The sequence below is a fragment of the Erpetoichthys calabaricus genome, chromosome 4 (assembly GCF_900747795.2).
Source record: "Erpetoichthys calabaricus chromosome 4, fErpCal1.3, whole genome shotgun sequence".
NCBI classification, from domain to species: Eukaryota; Metazoa; Chordata; class Cladistia; order Polypteriformes; family Polypteridae; genus Erpetoichthys; species Erpetoichthys calabaricus.
Window position 1 is genome coordinate 225,614,277 of NC_041397.2, and position 25,252 is coordinate 225,639,528.

Sequence of the window (25,252 nt, forward strand, 5' to 3'; positions counted from 1 at the left end):
TTATAATCTTTTTAGTTAGCCAATAAAAGGTGTCATTTTGCTTGGCTTTTCTCTAATAACTTATAAGTAATTTATTTACTATACTAGTTTCTGTGTCAGTATTATATAAGGCATATGTAATGTTAATTTTAGTAGAGATTACCACTTAAAGTTAACTCATAGATGTACCTTGCAGCCCGCTTGAACATCTCATAAATAATGCTATTTAAGGTCAGTGTATTTTCAGGTCTCTCAGCATCACACCTTTGGCTAGTGCATCCAACTGTATCTGATCAGTTCTTGTAAATATTATCTTAGGCATGTTAGTTCAGGGTTTGCCAACACCTTCACAAGCCCACACAATTGTAGCCATCACTATGCCTGCAATACTGCATCTTGAGCTCTTACACTTCTCTGGAAGTGAATGCAGCCAGTGCAGCTAAAGCTACTTCAGTCATGTCCCTGATTGAAAGCTTTAGATTATTTGTTAGTTTTAATAGAGCAATGCTGCTTAAGCTTTGGAGCAATCCAAGCCATTTACAAAAGGTAAAGACTAATTATCTCCTCAACATTTTCGATGATTGAAATGATATCTTCGTAGATTAAGAGAAACTAGATAATAGAATGGTAGACTACACCACGTGATACTGAACTTGCAAGCCAATCTTAACTTGAAAGTTCTGATTGGGGTGTGTAAGATCTTGCTTGGTTTAAGACTCTCTGCTGCCTAATTTCTTTTTACTTCACCAGCTTGTTTGTTTTAAATTTTATTGAATAGCAATAAGTGCTATACTTTGTCTTAGTGCTCACAACATGTGTTTTACATTTATAGTCCATGGAAGAGTTTAAGAAAAGACTGGAAGAAGCTGAAAAAGCATACTCTGCTTTGAGTAGAGATAAAGAACAAGAATCCAGCAGAAAAACGTGGAGAAAACATACCGTAATGGAGTGTGGGAAAGATGATCTTTCAGAGGATAGGTCAGTCATGTACAAGAATCAAGAAAGTATCAGGGAGGAAGTTGAAGGTAGTCAAAGCAAAGCTAGCATTGAAGGGAAAGAGAAAAAGGAATCATGGAGAGCACAGAAGTCTTGGAAAAAGAACAAAGAGAGAGCAGAACAATGTTTGCAATCAAGAAGTGAATTAAGTTCAAACAGAGATAACAGAGAAAGAATGCCAGTTATTGATGAGACATTTTTAAAACAAAGGACCTTAACGGCAAACTTTCTAAAGCCTTCTAATTTAGAAGATACTGCCAGGCCAAACACATACTCTAGAGATGAAGTCAGTATAGCTAGTACTCGCAGCATGTTGGGTTTTCAGAAGCCTTGTGAAGATGATGTGGACAATGGTGTGAAGCCCTGGCATAAACAAACAAATCGTTCAGGTGAGAAAACTGAAGAAAACCAGGATGCGCCAATAATGATGACTACAAAAGGAGGCAAACAAATAGATTTAGAGAAAAATCTTTCCAATCTGGAGAAAAGGCCACAAGCAATACAGATGCAGCCAGAGCCCCCAGAAAAGCTGGTATCTTTTAGGTAAGGAAAAAATAAATTTTTTCATCAACTGTCTTTCTGTAATTTTCATTTGCACTTAACATGTTGGATTTTTGTACATCATATCTAAATTAAATATGTTGGTATGAACTAATCTTAATTTTTATTTACTCATTAAAATGTGTTTAAAATTGCATTTATTGCAAAATGTATATTTTTAAACTGAACAATGTAATAAATAGACCATTTCTATTATAAAACTGGTTACTGTGATTAAAATACATTATCTGTAATATGATGCTCATCAACATATTAACAGTATAGCTTGTTAACTAACACCTGTAACAGGTAAAAATTGCTTGAAAGGCTGTTTATTTTTCATTTCTTGTATTCAGTATGAGTTAGTGGCTTGAGTGTTAACCTTAAAGTTTCAGATCCCTCAGATCTATTTTCAGTCAGAGTATTATACAGTTTGTATGTTGTATAACTTCTTTTTTCACACTTTCTCTTAAACATTATGTTTTGATCTAGACTAGTTTTTTCACAGGAAGTACTGGGTTTCTAGAATTTTGCTGAAAATACGCATGTTGTTTTTTGATCAACTCTTAATTTTGTACAATAGTGTACTCTGAATTAGGTGTTAGGAAGCAGAAAAAATATTGCTGTTTGACTTTGTGTTTAGCAGAAAGGGTCTGCAATTAAATGCACAGTAAATGTTGTAATGTTAATTTTTTTTTTCATACTTAGTGGTTTAATGAAAGATGAAGAAAAGGAAACTCCTGTCCATGTACTCAGTGATGAAGAAATAAATAAGCTTGCAGCCAAGTTGATCAAAGCTGAAATGCTGGGAGATACAGTATGTTTATGTTAATTCAGTGAGATTTTATGGAATGTTTATTCAGACAGATTCTAATGCTAGTCAAATATATAAATTACATACTAATCCATTCTCTCTTTTCTTTTATCCCTAAACATTTCCTCAGTTTTGTGTATTGTTCTTGCTTAGAACTGCTGTCTCCATGTAATGTATAAACATGTAAATGAACACTCTAAATGAATACAACTGTTTAGGCAGTTCACTTTTTGTTTAAAAATACAGTATGTACTGTGAATTTGTATATCCAATCTGTTCCTGAAATGTCTAGCAATTTAAAAAGCTTGCTTTAAGTATAATTGATTTTGTTACCTTGCAATATATTTATAAGAATTTATGTACCTATGAGTAGTACTATGGTGTTGTACCGTGTTAGCCATTATGAATGTAGTGAAAAGTCAAGCAAAATGACACCTTTTATTGGCTAACTAAAAAGATTACAATATGCAAGCTTTCGAGGCAACTCAGGCCCCTTCTTCGAAAGCTTGCATATTGTAATCTTTTTAGTTAGCCAATAAAAGGTGTCATTTTGCTTGACTTTTCACTATGTACCTATGAGTGAATTTTAGTATTTTAATACAGTTAAATGAATCTATTACTGCATAAGATGCAGGCTACTAATTGAATTGTTCTCTATTGGATAATGAAGGTAACAAGAGAAATTTAAATAATAAGGATATGCTGGATATCGTATGACGTGATATAAAAACAGAACTGATAGAGAGCGGTAAAATCAATTCCCAATATTTAGGAAGAAAAAGCATGGATAAGCCAGGTTTTGAAACAGTGTACATCTAATGACGGAGAGGTGCAAGCAGATTTAAGGGGGGCCGTATTTACGAGTTTTTTCTTAAGCTTTGGTAATTCTAGTGTTAAGTGGCAGTCCCTGTGGACTGTGATGTTTACTGATGAAATTGTAATCTATAGCAAGAGTAGGGAGCAGGTTGAGGAGGGTCTGGAGAGGTGGAGATATGCTCTAAAGAGGAGAAGAATGAAGGTCAGTAGGACCAAGACAGGAGGTCAGTGGAATGGTGAGGATGCACAGAGTTTAGTTGACGAAGGTAGATTTTAAATACAACAGTACAGAGTAATGGGAATTGTGGAAGAGAGGTGAAAAAGAGAGTGCAGGCAGGGTGGAATGGGTGGAGTAGAGAGTCAGGAGTAATTTGTGACAGATGGGTATCAGCAAGAGTGAAAGGGAAGGTCTACAGGATGGTAGGGAGACCAGCTATGTTATATGGTTTGGAGATGGTGTCACTGATCAGAAAGCAGGAGAGAGAGCTGGAGGTGGCAGAGTTAAAGATGTTATGATTTGCATTGGGTGTGACAAGGATGGACAGCATTAGAAACAAGTACATTAGAGGGTTAGGTCAGGTTGGATAGGTTGGAGACAGAGATGCGAGATTGTGTTGTTTTGGACATGTGCAGAGGGAGATGCTGGGTATGTTGGGAGAAGGATGCTAAGGATAGAGCTGCCAGGTAAGAGGAAAAGAGGAAGGCCTAAGAGAAGGTTTATGGATGTGGTGAGAGAGGATATGCAGGTGATGGGTGTAATGGAGTAAGATGCAGAGGATAAGAACATATGGAAAAAGATGATCCACTGTGGCAGCCCCTTACGGGAGCAGCCGAAAGAAGAAGCATGCCTTCAGGACGCCTTCATATTACTGTGTCTTTTTTAAAGTGTACACTGATTAAATTTATTGAGATTATACATGAATGAGTTGTATAGTGTGATTGTAAAACATTTAACATCTTGTGTTATGTTTTTAGTATGGTAAAATAGTAAAGAGAAGCCTTGACTTGTGGATGTCATTACTTTGATATTTTGTATAAATTAACAAGTGACTTTAAGTCATCCTTCTTTGTGTATTTTAGGATCTTGCTAATAAGCTGAAGGCTCAGTTGGATTCAGCTCGTAAGTCAAAAGAAAATCTGTCTTCATTACCAAAAAAGGCTGAAAATAAGGTATTTAAGTTCTTTCTTATTCTGTATACTGAGAATGCAAATGCAGATGTTCAATTTAGAGGTTCAGAGGTCAAATGTCAATTGTGTCTAGTCAAAATATTAGTTTTCTAAAAAGGAGTTTGTGCCATTAATACTTAATTTGTGCCAAACGCAGACAGTGTAAATTGGAACAATGTGATAGCACTGCTAGTGCTTTCTAGTTTTGTTGGCATACATTACTTTAGCACCCTTTTCCACCTCCTGTCTGATGTAAAGACCTGTAAACAAGGAGATGTTTACAGTTAGTTTCATCCTGCCAGAAGGTCAGAAGGTTGCATGATCTGAACTTGAATGGTAGATTGTTTTTGGATTTCTGTGTTTGTCATGGCAGTATAAGATCATTAATAAGTATTTGTGGTACTACAGTATCTTGAGCCAAAGGTCAATAATTGACTTTATAGTTGTGTCTTTGTCTTCTGGACTCGGGCAGATAGAGGTGCTGAACTGTCAGCCGATCTCCATTTGAAAGTGAAACAGCTAAGAAGATTGCAGCACCCTCTAGACAGAAAATCTTTAATTTTACTGTTAACAAGAAGCATCTGCTAATGTGAAGATTATCTAACATAAGATTTCAGAAGATCTACAATCAGGAATTCTTGATACAGCATAAGTCTAGAAAGGGTTACAAAGTAATGTTAAAGAGTTTAGATATTTATCAGTCCACAGTTAGACAAATTGTGTATAAATGGAGGTGATTTAATATCATTAATAAGATGATCTGAAAGGCACAACATAGAATGCTCAGTGAAGTAAAAACTAACCCTAAAGTAACAGTTAAAGCTTGAAGGAATCATTGGAACAGGTTAACATCATTTTTCATGAATCTGACATACACAAAACATTGAACAGATATAGTGTTCATGTCAGGATACCAAGGAGGAAGCCACTACTCTCCAAAAAAAAATAGCTCCATGACAGAAATATGCCAGAGACCACCTTGACACTCAGAAACAAAAAATGTTTTGTGGACTGATTAAAATAAGGTTGAACTGTTCAAAACATCTTCCAAACAATGAAGTACGATGGATGGAGCATTATGATTTGGGACTACTTGGTTACCTAGGGCCTGGACAGCATTCTGTCATCGAGGTTATTACAGGATAATGTAAAGGAGACTGTCTGCCAGCATTAGCTTAGTAGATGTTGGGTGATGCAGCACAAAAATGAATCTCAGCATCTACTACAAAGAAAAAGAAAAAAAAAAGTTAGAGTCCATACCTTAACCCAACAGAGATGTTGTGGAATGACCTCAAGAGAGCCATTTACACCTTACATCCAAAGAGTATGCCTGAAGTGAAGCATTTCTTTAAGGAAAATTTGTCCAAAATTCCTCCTGAACATTGTTCTGGTCTGCCCCACAGGTATTGGAAGTGCTGTTAAGAGGTTATTGCTTCCAAGGGAGGTTTGACCAGTGTGGCGGATGGCCGGGGCCCTTTCCTGGCCAGGACATCCCTATAATGGAGAGCATATCCAGAGCATTACCTCCCCCAGAGCGCTTAGAGGGCTGCCTCCCTGGCATGCAGAAGTGTCACTGATTTGGAGCATGGAAGCTCAACTTTGCTGGGGGGCCCGTGGCCACCGCCAAGGGGTGCTTGGAGAAGTGCTGAGCCCTAGTTTGCAGGACGTCCGCCACACCTGGAAGTGCTGCTGGAAGTCGGTCAGCGAGCACCTGGAGCACCTCTGGGTGACATATAAAAGAAGCCAGCAGCCACTACTTCGAGGCCAGAGTCAGGAGGAAGAAGGACAAAGCCTGCACAAAGAAGTGGAGGCATAAAGGGCTGTGCTTTGAAGTTGTGGATATTGTGCTCTTGTGGGGAGTGAAGAAAGCGCTTCCGCACATGGAAAAAATAAACGTGCTGTTCAACATTTGTGTCTTCGTCTGTCCGTGTCAGGGTTGGGACAGCTGGAGCGCCCTGGTTTTCCACACCAGTTATTAAATCCAAGGGTTCACTTGCTTTTTCCACAGCATACTGTGAATGTTTGATGGGTGTGTTCACTGAAGACATGAAAGATTAAAATTGTTTGTGTGTTCTTAACTTAAGCATATTGTGTTTATCTATACTTGTGACTTACTGTATATAAAAAATCAGATCACTCTTTATGACTAATTAATGCAGAAAATCCAAAGGGGTCACATACTTTTTCTTGCATCTCTTGAGTTTTTTTAATCATCCTCTTCTTTCAGTCTACCTATTTTCATTTCAGACCATGAAGTTATAAATGTAACTATAGTTTAGTTGCACTGTTCTGTACAAAAATGGAATTCATGTTGCATTTGTAACCAAGCTTTTTTTGTGCAGTCTAAAGCTTTGAAAGAGGATACAGAAGATCATGAAGTTGCACTTTTCAGAACAGATCGATCTGGCACAGCATGGCCCATCAATGCCTCATCACAACTAGTCCAGCCTAGGGGAGGCCATCGCCGGAAACAGCTGGTAATAATACAATGCTTAGCAACATATATTTTATTGTGACACTCTTATTTTTCCTAACTGGAGAATGATAAACAAACATATAGAAATGGGTTAGAATTTTATCCCTGCCATTGACTGTTTGCATATTCTTCCTGGGATATGCAATTTGTTTTCTTTAGGCACTGTGGCTTTCCTACTACATCTAAACAATATTTAAGTTTTGTTAAATGGATAAACTGTATTGGCCAGGTGTGACTGTGTATGTGAATTTTCTCTTCAGTCAGTTATCTTGTCCATGTTCAGTTTCTGACTCTGTGATAGTGCGTATTGGCTCTACGCTACTGGGTTCCACCAAGAGCCTTTGAACCTGACACCGATGCAAGGGATATATGCAAAAGGGCTTTTATTAAAATAATTCAAATCAAAGAATCCAAAATGTCCAAAAAAGTGCAGTGCTTCCAAATGTCAATAAATAAACACAAAAGTAAAATCAATGGGTTAAAATCCAGATTTTAAATCAGAAATGAAAAACAGGAATAAAACAGCCATCAGGTCCTTAATGTGCAGTCAGATGAGCCCAGCACAACTCTATCACTGTTGCCCCAGGCCTCCCATTGCTCATGCTCAGCTGGTGGAGACGCAGACAGCCATTGTCTTCGCCACCTGACCTCTGGCTTAGCTGCCTAACACGGCTCCAGCCAGAACACTCAGGGCCAGATGTTATCATGTCTTCTTTCACACTCCCACAGTCATACCCCAAATCCCTGGGGAAGACTCCACTGTGCTCGCACCCACTCCACTCAAACAATCAGTAGGGTGAATCAGCCCCTGGATTACCACTCCCATCGTTCCTTCACGGGGCCCATGCTTGTGCTGCCTTTCCTCCACTATCTGGCTGACCCGTTCTCTCTCTCTCTCTTTATACCTTGTTTTTTTTTTCCCCTGACCCGTGCAGGCTCGGTTTAAAATTTCTTCCTAAATGGGTGCAGGTGCGAGGAGCTACTCCCTTCGCAGCATCATTGGGGCACCTGACTGATTCACAAGCTTCTGCACGTGTATGTGGCATGGTCAGCCAGAGCCTCCACTAACTGTGGAGCAAAAACGCATTTACGCACCCTTGCAACTGTTTGAAGCCTGCTCCTACATGGGGTGCGATTATTTATTTCAAATCAGTGCAGTGCCATGGACCACATGTCACAGCCTCATGCTTAATGTTGTAGGTGTATGATTTGTCATCCCATATCCCTATATTTGATTTCAACATGCACAAAACCTGAACGACATAATGAAAAAATGATGGCATTTTTTTAAACATTCTTCAGGTGTTGTATACCAGTTTATAGAGTTATTGTTTCCCCCTCTCCTGTGCCTGTTTGTTTCATAAGAATGCAAAATGTCCAGTGTTGTTGGCAAAAAAGTAATAAAACTAGATGGTAATAATATTTATCAATTTTTTTTTTTTGGGAGTACAGTTTTAGAATTAACTGTAAAACACTAGGATGTAATTTTAGGTTGTGACACTTTTTAAATAAATGTTATTAATGTTAAATTTTTTTCACATCCCTCAGACAACTTTCTACTATGATTTGCCCCTCCATAATGTTCGGGACAAAGACACATGTATAAAAAGTGTTTTCATTTTAACATGATGAGATCAAAATATATGCTGTAATAATAAGCAGCAGACAGTAAAAGGTCTGGGGTTGCCCCCCCCCCCCACCGTATACTTGAAAAAAGACAGGCAAAAATGAAAGTACATTTTCAAAGACTCGAGTTCAAGACAGGAGTGCCTAACAGGATGAAAACTAGTCTGTAAATGTGGAAGAGGTGGAGTCATTGAGGTTGGAACAGGAACTGATGTGGCAGGTAGATGAGTTCTGGGTATTGGAAATGATGTCATCAGTGGGTGGACCAGTGGTGATGCCAATGAGAGGCACAGTCTTTGGCTGGTCTGCAGAGGGACAAGAGGAGAAAGGACCAGATGACAGCACCAACCCCTCATCTGGCTGAGAAATAACACTATTTAAGCCTGTAAACCGTCTCCCATGTGTGTTGTGTGAGACACTCTGCCCCCCAATCAGGTTTGTCCCAAATATTATGGAGGGCACTATATATAATATGCAAGGGACGTTCAAAAAGTTTACACACATTTTTTTATTTATTAAGTAATTCAAAAACAAATTACATCACTGTTCTACATACTCGCCTTCCTTTGCGATGCAATTTTCCTAGCGTCATACCAGCTTTTTAATGCCATCAGCAAAAAATGTTTTTGGTAGCCACTGATGCACCACTGCTTTTACATCATTCCTCGTGGTCGTGGCTGTAGCTGGAGCGCTCTGCATCCGTCACACTAGTAAGGCCATTTTCAAACATTTCAATCCACTCATAGACGACTCTACGAGAGACAACTTTATCCCTATACTAAGCACACATGCGGCGATGAATTTGTGCTCCTGGCACACCTTCTGCTGTTCCTCTGAGGTGCAATTTATAAGTTTCGCAGCCATATTAACCACAGGGTGACAACTCTTATACTAAACTGCAAGGGCAGCTGGCTTGCAAGACAGAAATAGTCACATTTGTAGCTAGAGATTCACAAAGGGAGAAAATGAGTCACTTATCTTAAAATCATATAGCAAGTGAAGAATAGGGGTGGTGGGGTTTGGAAGGTGTTGGTTATAAAGTCTTTTTTATTATTTAGATGTTGTTCTTTTTAAGCCTACATATTCTGGGTTCAAGTCCAAATGTCTATTAATGGCTTTTTCGTCAGAGAGCCAAGGTTTCAGCCAGACTTTATGACCAACAGCTTTGAAACTCCACCTTATTAATCCACCCACCAACCTACTCCCCCCTCCCCCATAGTATATATAGTATATAGTGTAAATGTAGTTTCTATTTTTCTGTTAGAGCATTATGTGAAAACCACTTAATTGTTTTCTACAAAACTTTGCAGTTATTTCCGATGCAGTCTGTCTTAGAATATAGACTAATAAGTATTTAAGATTTTTCTATGTATAAATATCTAGAAGAAAATAAAAACGAAAACATCCATCCATTCATTATCCAACCCACTATATCCTAACTACAGGGTCACGGGGGTCTGCTGGAGCTCCCACTAAAAGTTGCCATTATCTGCTGAAATAATACAAAATTAATAGCGCTACAAATCTCCTATGTGGCATCAAACATGTCAATAATATGTCTAATTGAAATTGCTCAGAAGGAATTTTGGAAGGAACTTTATTTATTTATTTAGATATCTACCTTATTCTTATTTTTTTTATTTCTACAAACCTTTGCAGTTATTTCCGGTATAGACCAACTTTGAATTATGTACATATGATGTCAAGTAAAATAAAAACTGATCCAACCTCACTAAAATTTCCCATTTTTGCTGGACTTTTGCATCTTTTAACATTAGTATTTCCACAACCTGATATTGACATGATTTTTATTTCAAAAGAATTAGAAACAATTATTAAATAAAATAACATCACTTTCACCTGTTTTTCTTGACCACAGTAATTTTTGAGAATTTTATGTATTTAAGGATGTTGAAAAGATAGTGGTTTTTACATTTCCCACTGAATAGCTCTTTAACCATGAATCAAATCAAAAATCTGTTCCCTCTTTTCAGAATGCTTATTTTATTCTGAACAAAAAGTCATATTTGGTTTTAGTCTGGGGCAAATAGTAAGTGTGCAAATGACTCATTTGTAAAGAGTGCTGTACTTGAGCTGAAGTATCAAAAGTCTTTTCAGACATCGGGACTGAGAAGGGACAAACAATTTGTGGGGATCCACTAGAAGCACTGTGCTGCTTGAACCTCACTTTTCTCTCAGCGATTGAGTTGTATGTTATGACTATGGTGCATTCTTCACTCTATATAACAATATAATTAATTAACTACTGAGTTAATTATTAATACTGTTCTACAAATTTTTCTTTGCTGCAAAATTGCTGCTATTTCTGCAGTTAATTTCAGGGTAAAAGTTTGCAAGGGCTTAATAAGGTCAGATCCACAGGATGCTAAATAATACTAAAAAATGTCTTTCTACCACACTTTTTTTTTATTTTGTGCATGTAATATCCATTTATCCACTCTTCTGGATGAAGCCATGTAGATCAGCTAATTTATTTATAGTATTTTAAATACAGATCCTAAATTAGCTTGTTATTAACCTTGGTAAAATGTACTTCTTAAAATACATTTTTAAAGTTTCATTTTGCAAATGTTCCTTGTATCTAGATTGTTTTATTGGTTCGTTAGATTATGCAAAATATAAATGAATATAAATACATTTCCCTCATAGATTGAAACACACCGAGGCAATGAAAGAATACGCTATTTTCAGGATGATGACAACATTGATCTTCAAGAAATGGTCAAACAAGAAAAAATGGGAACAGCTGAAGATCAGAATGCTCTTTACTCCCGGCTAGCATCAAAGGTAGAGGTTCATTTTTTTTTCATTTGTCTACAATGTGTCCACTTGTAATTGTGGGGACAAACCTCACACCTGGGAAGTGCCAGCCTACAATGCAACTTCTGTTTTGTCAAAATGCATTTTTTTAACATACAGTATTTCATCTACTTAAGTATTCAGAGCAGGGGTGGGCAGCGTCAGTCCTGGAAGGGCACAGTAGCTGCAGTGTTTTGTTCCAACCCAGTTTCTTAATAAAAACTCAATTATTGCTGATGAAGCACTTATTGCTCAAGTGACATTTTGATGCTTCATTTTAGTGGTCAATCTTAAACAGCTGCATATATTGCTTTAACGAATCCTTAAGATGCAAATGACAAAAAAAGCCAGCAGTTCTCCATCTAGCTTATTTCCATTTACACCTGTGTGTTTAATAAAACACTAAAGAAAAAAATGTGACAGACTGAAAATTATCCGTTTTAAACTTCAAATCATGCCTGGACAAACTGGTGAGGAAGGCAGGCTCTATTGTAGGCATGGAGCTGGACAGTTTGACATCTGTGGCAGAGCGACGGGCTCTGAGCAGGCTCCTGTCAATCATGGAGAATCCACTGCATCCACTAAACAGTGTCGTCTCCAGACAGAGGAGCAGCTTCAGCGACAGACTGCTGTCACTTTCCTGCTCCAATGACAGACTGAGGAGATTGTTCCTCCTCCACACTATGCGACTCTTCAATACCACCCGGGGGGATGGGGTAGGGGTTAAACGTTAACATTATACAAAGTTATTGTCTGTCTGTATACCTGCATTGTTATCACTCTTTAATTTAATATTGTTACTTTATCAGTATGTTGCTGCTGGAGTATGTGAATTTGCCCTTGGGATTAATAAAGTATCTATCTATCTATCTATCTATCTATCTATCTATCTATCTGTCTGTCTGTCTGTCTGTCTGTCTGTCTGTCTGTCTGTCTGTCTGTCTGTCTGTCTGTCTGTCTGTCTGTCTGTCTGTCTAGTTAGTTCATATCCTTGGTCTGAGATTGGGAAGGATTGGTTTCTAATTAAGCAATTGGGTTGGAACTAAAACCTGCAGCCAATGTGGCCCTATGAACTGACATTTCCCACCCCTGTTCCAGAAAGTACTGTATGTGTTTTTTAATGGCATTAACATAAACAGACTTTCTGAAAAGTTCAGATGTTTATGTGAAGGACGTACATCTCAAGCTTTTGCCTTCATGTACTGTCTAAAGGCCCACTACATTTTTGTGTATGCAGAATATCTGTTTGTATAAAACCAAAGTTAGACTTTTAGTCAGAGTGCGCATATGATAAAGTATAGAAGTACAGAATTGGGTAATCAACTAATGTATTTTTTAAGACATTCTGTTTTAGTTTAATAATGAAAAAATGAGCTAGTGTCACACTGTAGGACATATTCTAGTTAGAGAGCATGTCAAATCTAACAACCACATTTGCTGAATCTCATTTTTTTAAGTGTGTCACGTTATATCACTATAAATCTCAACGAATGTGCCACATTCTCAGTCTGTCTTTTTTTGTTGTGATTTAGTACAACAAACACGAAACATCGAACAGATAACTGTGACAACTTCAAAGTTCAGTGAGCTCTCCCTCAACCTACACAGTTCAAAAAAAGTCAACTTTGTTTCTTTACTTGCAGCCACCATTGTTTCATTACTGTTTGTGGGCATTATATGCATCTCTAGTAGGCACAAGACATAGACACATCATATGCATCCCCTACAGTTTATGACTTGCTATGAGAAAGTCAAACCAGTTTGATTTTGATGTAGCAAATTGTAGGGATTATACAGTACTTTAACTGGGTGTGGCACTACACCACTAATAGTAATGGGCATGTACTCTGACTACCTATAACTAGCTGCATAATTTTTTTGAAATTATGTAAATGAAGGCTACAACTGAAAATCATAGAAGTTATATTGATTGTGTAAACCGTCTCAGTATAATGTATTACTAAAAATAGCTCTAATATTAAGTGGTTAGATTTTAATATTTATTGCTATATTTCACAAGTTTTTTTTTTTTTTTTTTTATAATAGTGTCAGGGGACTGGGTTAGAATTTTAGTTACTGACAGTGAAGATTGCACACATACCCCTTCTGTCTCTGTGTGGGTGGGTGTTTTTTTTTTTGTTTTTTTTGAGGATTTAGAACAGCATACTTCAGAGCACCCTAGCAGCATTTGGGAATATGCAGATAATTTTTAAAATATTTTTCATTTATTCTGCATTATCCATTCTTTCTCAAGACACACACCTTAGTTTTCTTATCCAAATCTTTCATGTTTACTGTATTTTCCATCGTAAACATAGGCTTAATGTGCCGTGTGTCAGTAATGGTAATATTTGAGTTTTCAATCAGTAAATTATGAAAAATGTCAACCTTTTTTCATATCAAATGACGATATGCTATCTCATGTACCTGAATAGAGAATGTGATTCTCCATGGCCAAAAGAGTACCTGGTACTCAAGAACAACACTATTACATCACTACAGAAGATTGCAATCTCAGTCTCAGCTGGGTGCTTGGTGAAGCCAATTGACTATATGAATATTCACCACTGAAGCAGCAGCTGAGATCCTGCCCTCTCACAATCACACTCCTGGTGGATTAGATGAGTCCCTCACATTAGGCCAGGGTTCTGTTGGAGGCAATGCTGGGTGCATGTATGATGAAAAATGTTGGAATGGTGTGATTCATGACAAGAGTGAAGCAGAATCAGACATCCTGATATGTTTCATTCATCCAAACTGTCCTGCACAGTATTTTCACTGGCCACCTAGAGGCAATATTTGTTGGGTGCCATTACAGTGTGTCATTGCACTGCTTAGTGCACCTACAGTGGTCAATGGAAGGCAGTACCATCTTGATCTCAAGGACAAAGATATCCTGCACTCCCTACTTTGATTGAAACAGAAATGAAATAGGTCACATCCCTGCTGCTGCAATATCAAGATGTTAACATTTCATAATAACTAGTATTGTATTTAATGATAAATCATGCATCTGTTGTTCATGTGTAGTGCTTAATGTGCCTTATTTCTTTTTTTTCCTTTAATCCTATACCCAAGTTAGAGATAAAGAACTTGATGATTATTATTACTGACAAATAGTGAATTTAACCAATGTTTAGAATGGAAAATAAAAATGAAAGATTCACATAGGAAAAGTAAGACTTGTTTTCTGAGAAAGAACAGACCATGTAGGATACAGGAAAAATAATTTTAAAAATGTCTGGACATTCCCACAGTAATAATTTCCCAAAATAATTTTTTCACATTTGAAAGGTATACTGGTCAAACCCTGGTGCTGTTCCTTGCCTGTTTATAACCTTTTGAAAAGTCCTTTGTAGGTATCTAAACAAGGAAAAGGCTGTACCACTTGGAAGTATGGTTTCTGAAAGCCTAAACAAAGACACATTTTTTTTTCCATTTTTGAAGGTGTTCCTTTACCAAGTGGTGTCACTTTGACCAAACATTTTGAACGTGTTATGTACTATACATATAAAGGTACCAGAATGCAAAATTTGAACCTGCTAGATGGTTTAGTTCTTGAGATTTGATCTTGTGAAATTGATGGAAAAAATAAAGCTGTGTTGAATTTGAAACTCTTCTTCCTTCACAAAATTGGCTTTGTCTTAGAAAGTATTGATCTTGCATCAAAATAATTTTGCAGGGTATCTTCTGGATAACATAGTTACACCTGGTATTCAAAGGTTTTTGAGACTGAAGTGTGCAGGATTTCTGGGAAATCTGTTGATTTGACATGGAATGACCCAGTATTATTTTGGACTATTTTTTTTAAAATTTTCATTCTCAATTTTTGTCATGCATGTGCAAAATTCTGGAATAGCAAAAACGGGCAGAGTAAAACACTAAAAACAGAAAATTGCCTATATTTTAGTAACAGTGGCTTTTATTTTATTTCTTCATTTTAATATTTCATATTATAAATTGGAAACTAAACTAGTAAATAAATATAACAAATATGAAGATGTCTATCTATACAAAATGATTTATCCAACATCTTGCCTCTAACTATAATAGAACATGTTGCAGTTATTTCCAATAACTAATGAGGAAGAGTGTATTTCTTTATTAATAACTGAAAGGTAAGTATATACTGAAGAAATAATTTAATAGTTCTTGTTATTTGTGATAAATTGGTAATATGAGAGACAGTAAATCAAGTATTTCAAATTATATTCAGTCAGGTTTTTCATTATTAAATTGATCAGAGCTGCCATATTCTGTTCAAATTGTGCACTGCACAAAGGTGCCAATTATAGATTTATATAGAATTATAGATGTACAGTAATCCCTCCTCCATCGCGGGGGTTGCGTTCCAGAGCCACCCGCGAAATAAGAAAATCCGCGAAGTAGAAACCATATGTCTATATGGTTATTTTTATATTGTCATGCTTGGGTCACAGATTTGCGCAGAAACACAGGAGGTTGTAGAGAGACAGGAACGTTATTCAAACACTGCAAACAAACATTTGTCTCTTTTTCAAAAGTTTAAACTGTGCTCCATGACAAGACAGAGATGACAGTTCTGTCTCACTATTAAAAGAATGCAAACATATCTTCCTCTTCAAAGGAGTGCGTGTCAGGAGCACAGGCTGTCAGAAACAGAGAGGAAAGCAAACAAATCAATATCAGCTGCACAGAAGGTAGCAACGTGAAGATAATCTTTCAGCATTTTTAGACGAGCGTCCGTATCGTCTAGGTGTGCGAACAGCCCCCCTGCTCACATCCCCTACGTCAGGATCAGAGAAAGCGCAAGAGAGAGAGAAAGAAAAGTAAGTTGGGTAGCTTCTCAGCCATCTGCCAATAGCGTCCCTTGTATGAAATCAACTGGGCAAACCAACTGAGGAAGCATGTACCAGAAATTAAAAGACCCATTGTCCTCAGAAATCCGCGAACCAGCAAAAAATCCGCGATATATATTTAAATATGCTTACATATAAAATCCGCGATAGAGTGAAGCCGCGAAAGGCGAAGCGCGATATAGCGAGGGATCACTGTATTATTTTGAACAATTTTTGTATTTTTATTGTTATTTTGTTATCTCCAAAGACAGGCAGTTTATATGTTTACTGTGACAATTTTCTGGTAGATGGCAGAAAAGGATCTTGTCTGAGTAAAATTAGTATATTATAATGGATTTCTTATGGATGGACCCGAAGTAAAATGTGTTGTTCTGACAAGGCAATATACTGTATATCATTCTTCTGTTTTTGACTTGCAAAAGAGGAATGTTTTGACAATAATTGTTGATTCAACATCTAAAGTAAGCTTTACTTCTATACAAGCAGATGCTTTTGTGATTTATACACTGATCATTCTTCTTCTTCTTTCAGGTGCTCTTATATTATGCAAAATACCCTGTTAGTGCAGTGGTTAGATTTGACATTTCATATGGCTATTTATGCATTTTTCCATTTGTTTCCTGAATAGTATTGTTGAGTTTCCAATATAAATATACAAGTAATTTCATTATGGCATGACACACTACATAATAACTAATACTTGTTTACCATTATTGATTCATCAGTAAAAAAATGAACTACTCTTAATTATTTAGAGTCTTGTGACAATAATCAGAATATTTTAGCAGCTCTCAGAATACTTTTAACTTTGTCAATATCAATCACCAGTGGAGAATATAGTTTCTTAAAATCATAATTTATTAAAACCTACTTAAGATCTACAATGTCACAAGAAGAACCATCAAATCTAACAACCATTTTAATAGAAAATGTGATATTTTAGCAAGTAAGCATTAAAATTATTATAAAAATGTTTCCGTAAAAGCAAGAAGTAACTATTTTATAACAAATTAAGTCTTAGTGACTTTAACTTCTTAATTATTATAATCATTATTTTTTAAAATTTTCTATAATATTACATTGTTATTTAATTGAAAGAATGACTTTGTTATACTTTTAAGCTTGTTAAAACTTTAACTTAAAAAAAAAAACAAAAATAAAAAGAATGAGTTTTCTAATTCACATCAAAGCCCTGTCATTCTCAGGTCTTTGTCATGCTACAGTGCCACCGTGTCTTTATAGACTCCTGGTTTAGTATTAAAAAAAGTGAAAGCATTTCAAGGTCTGTGAAGGCAGTGATGTTAGGTGCTTGTGTTTGTGTACAGAACTGTGTTTTTCATGTGAAAACCGAGCACTTTGTGTAGCATAGATGTAAAATACTTGAAAAAATTATGTTGTCTTGTATTTTGCTATTTGAAATCTAGGTTAAAGACATTTTATCATGAAAAGCAGCCCTTATAAAAGCGTCATTAACTTGCTATGTTTCTTTAAAATTAGACAAATTCAACCTTTAATCGAAGTGAATATATATTCTGAGAAAGAAAATCCCTCATCAAGAATTAATTTTTAGCAAAATCAAATGTGCCAAGATTATTGGCACTCGTAGTAATTCTTATTAACAGTGTAACTGAAGCATTTTTTTCCATTTGTATCTGACTTTAAGTTGATCAGAGTGTATAAAAACTATCAAGCAGTAATCAATACCTTCTGTTTCACTGCAGTATAAATATGAGGTGGCACAGAGGCCAAATTCCCTTATTCTTTCATCAACATGGGAAAGGTAATAGGACACACAATTAAAATGATGCAAAAGTATGTGACCTTCATAAGTCTATTAAAAAATGCTACTCTCACGAAAATGCACATATCTACAGTTAGGCCAATAATTTAAAAAAAATTTAGATCATTTGGAACTGTTACAAACTTGCCTGGAAAAGAGCCCAAGTTTATTTTGTCCCCATGCACAATGATCAGAATAGTAAGAGAGGTAAAAAAAAAAAAAATCCCAAATTTACTGTTTAATAAATACAGAAAAAAAACTAAGTATGTTCATGTCGTCAAGTATTCAAAACTACCATCAGATGCCATCTCATTGCCAACAGATTATTCAAAAGCATTTCCCATCATTTAACCACAAACAGAAGCACCTGGAATTTGCTAAACACTACTGGAACTTTGATTGGAACCAAGTTCTATGGTCAGACAAAGCTAAAATTCAGCGTTTTGGCATCAAACACTCAAAGTGGGGTTGGCGTAAAAAGAGGGATGGCTGTCCTGAAAAGAACCTAACTGTTAAATATAGTGAATGTTTTTTGATGCTGTGGAGCTGTTTTTCCTCCGAAGGCCCTGGGAACCGTGTTAGGGCACATGACATCATGATCTCCATAAGATACCAGGAGATTTTAAATTTAAATCTTCCCTGTCTCTGCCATGAAACTAAAACTAGGTTGTCATTGGTTCTTCTAACAGAACAATGATCCAAAACATATATTCATATCAACACAAAAGCGGTTAAAGGAACACAAAATCATGCTTCTGCCACAATTGTCTCAGTCCCTGGACTTATTGGAATCCTTTGTGGTGAGCCGAAGAGAAGAGTGCACAAGAGGGGACCAGGGACAATCTGTAGAGATTCTATAAAGAGGAATGGTCTCAGATTCCCTCTGTGTTCTCCAACATTATTAAATTTTAAAGAAGACTCAATGCTGTTGTGTTGGCAAAGGGAGGTTGTACACAGTATTAAATGCAGAGGTGCAAATAATTGTGACACGTGTGGTTTTGTTAAAAACAATTCTTTCTTGATGAGGATTTTTTTTCACAGAATAAATTTAGTTTAGTTAAAGGCTAGATTTCTTTTATGTTTTTTTCAGTGTGAGATTAAGGTAATTCACCAAAAGGTGATTTTGAGTTTTGTATAACCTTTTTTTAACTTATCTTTACCAGGGGGTGCCTATTATTGTGGAGAAGACTGTGTGTGTGTGTGTGTGTTATTATAGGTTAATGGGTAAATGGTCTAAACAAGTTTGCAGCTTAAAGCCCCCACAATGGAAAAGCTCAAGTGTAAGCAAAACTCAGAATGCAGACTGTTTTCCATGTCAGCATCTAAATGTAATATTCCCACTGGTGAAACAGAAATAGTTCACTGTCCATTTTTCTATTCTGCGGTCACCAGCAAAAGAATAATTAGTATGGGGAACTTAGTTACATATTTTGCAAGTCTGCCTTAGAGCATTCTTAACATGCTCTGCAGTTTTTAGGATTGGGGATTTGACTTGTAGAGAAATAGCCACAAAAGATAATAAATAAAAGTTTTTGGACAATTAAATGGCAAATTTATGGAATAAATAAAAATAAAATGAAAGAACAGAAAAAATGCAAAAAAAAATTCAAAGCAAGAGGAAAAAACCCTAAAAGCTATAGAGTCCAAGAAACTCAAGACAAGGCCACTGGCCCCCAAACGTCAGTACTGCATTTGTAAGTATTGATTACCAAAACCATCAGGTGGCCATGATTAAAAGTAAAAAGAATTTGTGATGCTAGAGTGAAGGCATATATATCACATATATATTAGAACTAGCTGCAAATGCTTTTCATTGTGCTGCAAGATATTATGACAGTAAATTGAGCTGAATTGAAAACTACTTTTTAATTTAGTGATACTTCTGCTAGTGATTTAGTGGTTAGGATGGAATTTGTCTTTCTTTGTTCATGGTGCTAATATTTTGCATTTAAAATATTAATGTTTTTAAATTTAGAATGATGTGCACCATGATAAAGCATCTCTTTTGCCCTTAATTTTTCAATAGTTGAATGATTTGGATCCTGTCATTTTCATGTATTATTCATTGAATATATCAATGATTATGTCATTCAGTAATAGTTTCTTGCGCTGCATTTTAAATACAGTATTTACATTAAACTAGCCAGTGTACATACAGCTTTTCCTTTTATGTACTATATATTCTCCTTATATATTTCTTCTGAGGGTGTTGATGGAGAAGTATAGAGAAGGCCAAAAGGAGTTGCATTGTGCCTTTGTGAACCTAGAGAAAGCATATGACAGGGTGCCTAGAGAGGAGTTGTGATATTGTATGAGGAAGTCGAGAATGGCACAGAAGAGTGGTACAGAATATGTAATAGGGAAGTGTGACAGTGGAGTGGACTGTGGTAGGAGTGACGGATATTCTCTTTGACTTGTTAACTGTAAGGTTACTAGTTGTTTTTGAAATTGGTTTGTCTATTGATTTGCCTTAATACTGGTAGTTTGCCTAAAACTGGGGCAAACCCTAATAATGAGTGTGGCTGAAATAAACACGATAAAACTTTTAGTAATAGTTTAATAGATGGGAAATGCATCTGGTGCTAATAATACAAACCTTGAATCTACCATTCATACACAGTATCCTAAATTCAGTGAGTTCATCTAAATTCTTACTGACCATTGAAATGCATTAATTTGAACATATCTGGTCTTCTGCATTTTTGTTTCTAAAGACTTTATCTTAATATCTTTTCCTTTTAAAGATTAAGAAAAAAAATTCCTTCAGGAAAATATTACCCTTTATATGAAATTAGCAGTTGTTTTATTTTTAGTACTATTCAGGAAATTCTAAATGTATTTATTAACTGCATGAATTAGTTATGCACTATGTGACAGATGTCTACATTGGAATCCCTTTGCTTTCTTAAAAATAAACGAACACACACACTGCAGATGCATTTAATGTGATTCTAAATCATTGGCTTCAGGCAGAAAATCATTTACACATCTAGTGACTGACTGGATTGAGTTCGCCCAAACCACTAGCAACCATAATTTTTTACTTCATAGGGTAAGAAAAATCAGAACTATCAGTAAAACCGTAATGCATTTAATAGAAATGTTATAAAAGGTGCAGATACTTCATTATTCATTCTAATGGTTCAGTTCAGTTAAGAAAAATGAATAACATAATGTAAAATTCAAAATTGCAGATCTCATATTATGTCATTGACAAGGGACATATTAAATGTTCTTTTACTCCACGGGTAGCTCTGCGATTAGAACTGAATGTTGCACCTTATCGCAAAAGCAGCTCATCCAAAGGTGGAAAGAATATGGAACAAGAATAAAAAGTAAGGTGGAAAAGACTCAGAAATGGCCTCTCTCCTTAAATGTAGAATTTTCATTTGCTTTTAAATAAGCTGGATGAACTTTTTTGTGTTATGGCGAGCCACAGACTGTTCTAGTACTGTGGTATTTGTTTATTGTGGAACAACCAGCTTAAACGTATTTCGAATGCTATTTAATGCAGAACAGTTTTCATCTGATATAATCAGATAGAGGGGTAAAAGCTGGAGAGGGTCTGGAGAGAGGGATTCAAATATATTATAATTAAAGCCGATAAGTTTGATCCAGACTTTGAAAAATGACTGAATTTGTCCACATTACTGCCTAGGAGTGGTTGCATCATCCTGTTGATGTTTATTTTTAAAATTGACAACAGAATGTTGAGTGATTCTGAACCAATGTCTAATGGCATGTACCTTTTATGGACATAACAAGCTGGACCTGATTTATTCAAATGTTAACACCTTTAAATGAACATCTGGACAGGTATGACTATCTTACTGCCACCTATTGCCCTGTTATTGATTATGCCATTTCTTCAGTATCCAAGCAAGAAGCTCTTATATGTGTTTAGGAAGTCGTTGTTTTTTTTATTATTTATATATTTCTCTTTCTGTCTCAGGAGCTTCTGTAAAGTTGTAATTTTGCCTTGGGGACAAATAAAGTACATCATTCTGTCTAACTTATAGAATTTCATTTGAGCAAGCTGTGTAGAAAATATTTAAAAAGCAAACTGTAAAATACTGTACATCAGATCTTAAAGATAACATCATCTTAAAATCATTTTTATTGTTCTTCATTTAAAATGTAGCATTTAAAGTAATCAACCAAAATATCATCAACCAGTAGTATCACAGTATGCTATGGTTTCATGTATTCCTGTTTAATAAACAAGAGATCTGAGAGTTTAAGGTTATTAAATGCTGAATTTGCATAGCTTACCCACTACATCTTAGTATTTCAGTCATACTTAAGTTTTAAATACACTGTAAAAAATCAAACAAGATTTTCAACAAACTTAAGCAACTATAAACATTGACAATATATAATGGGTAACTGTTTTTGCAGGACATTATCTTTGGAAAATGAAACCACACAGCAGAGTCAGCATGAGTATGAATAGCTACTGTCATTTCAAAAAATATAAGTGTAGATGGTTTAATGAAACAAGTGAGAAAGGGGGAGTTTTCAGGTTAGATTAAAAGAGTTGATTCCTATTTATCATCATTGAACTGAGGAGGAAAAAAATTCAGAAAAATGTGTATTTTTTTGTCAAACATTTGAAAGCATGTCCTTTCTTTCTAGCATTTTTTTTTATTTAGCAGTTTTCTATAGAATTTTCTTCATTAATTGTTAATAAATACAGACAACACTAAATGTTAAAGAGGACAATTGCTTCAGTGCCAAATTCACTTGTCTACTTATATGTAATTAACATTTTTAATGAGTAGACAAGTTATAAAGCCAGTGAAGTAATTGCTCCCCTTTAACATTCAATGGTGTTTGCTCTTGGATTTGTACTGCTCATTGTTAATCATCAGCATTTGGGTGCAATTAAGAACTGAAACTCTAAAAAACAAAAAGTAAATTAAAAAGAAAAGAGTAAAAGAAAACTAATTCAAAACTATGGCAAAGAATATACAGTGGTGCCTCACACAACGAACTTAATTCGTTCCAGGAGCAAGTTTGTTATGCGAAAAGTTCGTTATGTGAAACGCGTTTTCCCATAACAATACATGTTTAAAAAAATAATTCGTTCTGTAGCATAAAATATGCTAAGATGACATAAAAAAAGATAAATTTTTTGTTATTATTTTTATTTAGATACATCTAAAAACATAATTTTTTTTAAAAAAAACACACATTTTTTTAATTTTAAGACAGACTAAGTAGAGTCTACCGAATCTTGCACATCTTCATCCATTTTCTGCTTTTTGGCCGATGGTTTCATGAAAAACCTGTCCAAAGTCGTTTGTTTTTCTCTTTTCTTCAACATCTGCCAGAAATAACGGACAAGAGTATCGGAGTAAAGATCGTTGATCCTGTTTGCTTCAGCTGAATCCGGATAGTGGGCATTGGTAAACTCCTGAACTGCTTTCCATTTGACCAGGATGTTCTTGATGTCAGCAGTTGGGATTGGTTGATTGTTTGATTGTTGCTCCTCGTTATCAGATGACGCTTCCCTTTGAGCATTGTCCTGTTGCTGGACCAGAAGTGCTTGGAGCTCTTCAGTTGTCAGCTCTTCTTCGTGTTCCTCAATAAGCTCCTCTACATCCTCTTCCTCTACCTCTAATTCCAACCTTTGGGCCACTGTGATGATGTCCTTCACCACTTCTGTGTCATCAACTACTGCTTCTTCCTGGGTCCACGAAGGCACAAGCATCTTCCAAGCAGAAATGAGGGTCCTTTGTGACACTTCTTCCCAGGCCTTCTGTATAAGTCGTATTGCCATAAGGACATCAAATTTCTCCTTCCAAAACTTTCGGACAGTCATATTGTCTCCACCAAACTCGCATTCTTCAAACACCTTATTAAAGAGGGCTCTAGTGTAGAGTTTTTTAAAGTTCGCAATAACTTGCTGATCCATTGGCTGAAGAATGGATGTGGTGTTTGGTGGCAAATACTGCACCTTGATAAAAGGATAATTTTCCTGCAATATTTCCTCTAGGTCTTTTGAGTGAGAAGGGGCATTGTCAAGTATCAGAAGGGCTTTGAGCGGCAGTTCTTTTTCCAGCAAGAATTTCTTCACGGCAGGAGCAAAGGTTTCCAGAATCCATTCGTTGAAGATAACTTGGGTCACCCAGGCTTTTTGATTGGACTTCCAATGGACGGGCAGTTTGGACTTAATAACGTTATTTTTCTTGAAAATTCTGGGATTTTCAGAGTGATAAACCAATAGAGGTTTGATCTTGAGGTCTCCGCTGGCATTAGACGAAAACATAAGGGTAAGTCTGTCCTTCATGGCTTTGTGTCCTGGCAATTTCTTCTCCTCTTTTGTAATGAAGGTTCTGCTCGGCATTCTTTTCCAGAAAAGACCCGTTTCATCGGCATTGAACACTTGTTGTGGGCAGTATCCTTCATCCTTAATACATTTTTGAAAGTTAATAGAGAACTTTTCTGCTTCTTTCTTGTCAGCACTGCCAGCCTCACCATGCATAGTAACGCTGTGGATTCCACACCTTTTCTTAAATCTAAAAAACCACCCCCTGCTGGCTTTGAATTCTTCTTCATTATCTTGATTGCTGCTACTTCCAGGGACGTTTTTCTTTAGATCGTCATAAATTCTCTTGGCTTTGTGACAGATAATATGTTGGGTTGTTACGTCACCTTTCACCTGCCTGTCCTTAATCCAAATCGCTAATAGCCTCTCCATTTCCTCGTGGATTGAAGACCTATGTTTTTCATGAAATAGTTTTGATACTCCTTTGGCTACTTTGGCTGATTTGATTGCATCCTTATTTGTCAAAATGGTGAAAATGGTGGTCTTGCTGAGGCCAAACTCTTTGACGAGGTCACACTGTTTTACCCCACATTCACTCCTTCTAATTATTTCCTGTTTCATTTCAACAGAAATCACCTTCCTGCTTTTTTTAGAAGCCATGATATAAAAAAAATATTGAGTTTAACTTAAAAGGACGACTGCCATGATACGTGCGTGATTTAATTCGTAATGAAGAAAGATTGCCGCGATACGTGCTTAAGTTAAGCGCAGTGACTAACGACTGCCTGCAGTGCCTGCGCGGAAGGATGCAATACATCGGCAGCGATCGTGGAAGCTTGGGCGAAGCAGTCGTGGAAGCTCGGGCAAAGCGGTCGTGGAAGCTCGGGCGACTTCGTTGTGTGAAACGAAGTTCGTTGTATGAATCATGAAATGAAGTTCGTTGTGTGCAGCGTTCGCTGTGCGAGGCGTTCTTTATGCGAGGCACCACTGTAATTATTTATGGATTTCTTGGCAATAGATGTTGGTGAGATAACTAAACAGTGAGATCAATTAAAAGTGAATATGAGTTACTGATTGTGAAATATGTTTAAAATAAAACCTGTAGTTGTGTTGGTAAATTTTTTAGGCT

General features: G+C 36.2%; 1 protein-coding gene across 1 annotated transcript in view; it reads left to right on the plus strand.

Annotated features, from left to right (window-relative positions):
* Nucleotides 1–25,252, plus strand: part of cwf19l2 (CWF19 like cell cycle control factor 2) — a 140,728-nt gene that overhangs the window by 60,242 nt on the left and 55,234 nt on the right. Inside the window, exons 8-12 of the mRNA XM_028800398.2 lie at nucleotides 812–1,518; nucleotides 2,224–2,332; nucleotides 4,226–4,315; nucleotides 6,655–6,789; nucleotides 11,085–11,222. Of these exons, the coding sequence (XP_028656231.2) occupies nucleotides 812–1,518; nucleotides 2,224–2,332; nucleotides 4,226–4,315; nucleotides 6,655–6,789; nucleotides 11,085–11,222 (1,179 nt within the window). The remainder of the gene's footprint in view (nucleotides 1–811; nucleotides 1,519–2,223; nucleotides 2,333–4,225; nucleotides 4,316–6,654; nucleotides 6,790–11,084; nucleotides 11,223–25,252) is intronic.